Source organism: Arachis ipaensis, chromosome B09 (assembly GCF_000816755.2).
Source record: "Arachis ipaensis cultivar K30076 chromosome B09, Araip1.1, whole genome shotgun sequence".
Classification (NCBI taxonomy): Eukaryota; Viridiplantae; Streptophyta; class Magnoliopsida; order Fabales; family Fabaceae; genus Arachis; species Arachis ipaensis.
In genome coordinates, this window is record NC_029793.2 from 139526207 (window position 1) to 139528926 (window position 2720).

General features: G+C 34.1%; 1 protein-coding gene across 1 annotated transcript in view; it reads left to right on the top strand.

Moving 5' to 3' along the window:
- Window positions 1–2720, top strand: part of LOC107618837 — a 3648-nt gene continuing 928 nt past the window's right edge. Inside the window, exons 1-4 of the mRNA XM_016321009.2 lie at window positions 1–219; window positions 890–975; window positions 1789–2361; window positions 2454–2675. Coding sequence (XP_016176495.1) covers window positions 163–219; window positions 890–975; window positions 1789–2361; window positions 2454–2675 — 938 coding nt within the window. The 5' untranslated portion in view covers window positions 1–162. The remainder of the gene's footprint in view (window positions 220–889; window positions 976–1788; window positions 2362–2453; window positions 2676–2720) is intronic.

Sequence of the window (2720 nt, forward strand, 5' to 3'; positions counted from 1 at the left end):
TTTTAATTACTTTAAAAACCGATCGTTCAGATTCAGTTCTGACTGATTCTGATTCAATAAAACTTTTCTTCTCACTTCTCACTTCTCACTTCTCGCGTCTCATCTCTTTAGGATGCAATCTTCTTCCCTTCGAATCAATCTTTGTTGCTTTCTTTTGAATTTATGATCCACCCTTCATCCTCTCACACCAACGACTCCGTTCTTATGCCCATGCTCATGGTCAGTCGCTTCCCCCTTTTCCTTTTTTGTTTAAATTCAATTTATAATTTATCTTTGGATAATTGCTATACTCTGTTAATTATGTTTTTATCTTACTTTGAATTTGATTTTTATTTATCAATTTTCTGTTAAGGAACCTTCTTTTCCCTCGTTGAAATCTGGGTTAATTAATGCATTATGACTATTACTGTTCTTGATTATGCATGTTCCAATTAAGTATTAGTTTCAATTTCAGTTATCAATGTTAATACATGCATAATGCGAGGTCAAATTATACAAATATGAAATATCTTTTGAACAGTTAAAGCTTGGAGATAATACTTAAAAAGATATTATTTTTAAATTTATGCTCAATTCGCTTTTTAATTTTATAAGTGAAACTATTTCTTTAAATGATCAAATGTAAATTCTGAAGGGAAAGTGAATTGTTCCCTTTTTGCTACTCCTGATGCGAATTCGCAAGTGTTTATATTCTGAAATGTAGTTACAATGCCGAAACACTAAAAGGGATGAGTTTTATTCAGCATTTTAGAATGGTGATTATTACAGGACTGCTGAAACAAAGCCTATTTGTGAATCACAAATAGTGCATAAAAGAGTGCCGAGTGCACTTTTGGTCTTATGAGTTTTGAGCCACTTGAATATAACTAACTTTGTAAACTTGTTGTAGGGAACTGTGTGTCTCAAGTGTGGTGACGAAGGTTTTCCAGAGACGTTGGTTTTTTGCAAAGAGTGTCAGGCTTGTGCTTTGCATAGGTACTTATTCTTTACTTCCTCTCTGCATTCTTGAATGCCCTTTTTTGTAGCAAGTACATGTTTCATACTTAGTTCTAGATGCCACTACTAATATGCTTTGTGGACATTCTTTTGAATATCTATTTGAGTGTTGGAGGTTGGAGTGTACTCATTGTAATTGGATAATCCAAATGATAACTAAAAATTTGAATTGAAGCAATACTTGGTATTGATACCTTAACCACCTTTTGCAAATAGAATGTAGTGTTGTTAAATTTTAATATGTATAGTAAAATAATAAAGTGTCATCTTCATATGTGAAATTATAAATTGAAACTCTGCCTATTTGGAGAATGTATTTATATTTCCATAGCAGTCCCAATCCCAAGGATGAAGTTTTCTGAACTATGAAGCCCATCCTAACTAGTTTTAAAGGATGTCATTGTTTATATTACAAAAGAGAAACTTGAATTTGGATTTTAGTAAATGTGCTTTTGGAATTCTGATTTACCTTTGTAGCAGTTTTTTTATGTCATCTGTACATACTACATAGCTTGATTCTTTCTTCTATTGCATAACAATGTTCCTTTTTCTATTGGTATACGTTGGTGTAACCATTATCGTTAGGTTCTGGTAGACCAAGGAAAGCTGAATTGATACATGAGAAAATGATCTTAATGACTTGGATTTATAACTGCTTCTAAACCCCCCTGCCTCTCTCTCTCTCAAAAAGCTTTTTTAAAATAGAAATATTTGTGGAATTGATCTTTTTTCTTTTACTTCTGCGATCATATGGCCTTTATTGGCCTCTGAGTTCTTAACTTTGTTTTTCAGATACTGTTTAAATGGTCCTGTGGTGTTTTGGGAGGAAGTTATATGGTTTTGTGAGGATTGTGAAGTAAAGCTCGTGAAGCCATCTTCTTTTGACATATGTGTTTCAGCCTCACCCAAAAATAGTGACTCCATAAGCTTAGAAAATGATGAGAACAAAGCCACAAAAAAGCTTAGGAATTGCATAAATAGAGTGAAGAAAAGTAATCAGCAGGCTCATAATATTATTGAAGAACGGAAGCTAAATAAAAGAAAAATTAGCAATCAACTGGCACATAAGACGGTTGAAGAGAAGCATGATAAAAGACAAATCAACAATCAACGGCAACAAAAGATAATTGAAGAAGAGAAGCTGAAGAAAAGAAAAGTTATCAGTCAACAAAAACAAGATATGATTGAAGAAGAGAAGCTGAAGAAAGGAAAAGTTATCAGTCAACAAAAACAAGATATGATTGAAGAAGAGAAGCAGATGAAAAGGAAAGCTATTCCTAACTCATTTGCTAAAACTAAGGCCTTGTCATCTGATAATCACAAAATGCCTTTGCCTGCACAGCCTATTGCTAAGCCGATATGGAGGTAAGAAATATATTCTGCTACAATTATTTGAAGTTGGTGAACTTTGTTTTGCTTTGTTGGAATGACATGGTGCTGAATTTTCTGTTTTATAGGGGAAGTCTTAACTTCCGCAATGAAGCTGGTGGTGTTGTAACTGAACTTCTGGCCCATATGTCCAGTTTAGCGTGCTCCAAAGTTGAGGAGGAGACACAGCTTTTGCCAAAGGTGCTTCATGCGGATTTGCTTCCCAGATCTGTGGTGTGGCCTAAAAGTTTCAAGTATGAGGGGCCAACTGATATGAGCATTGCTCTCTATTTCTTTCCTCAGAGTCAAAGGTTATTTCTTAGGCAATACTATAGTGATGCTACCGAGATCTTTCA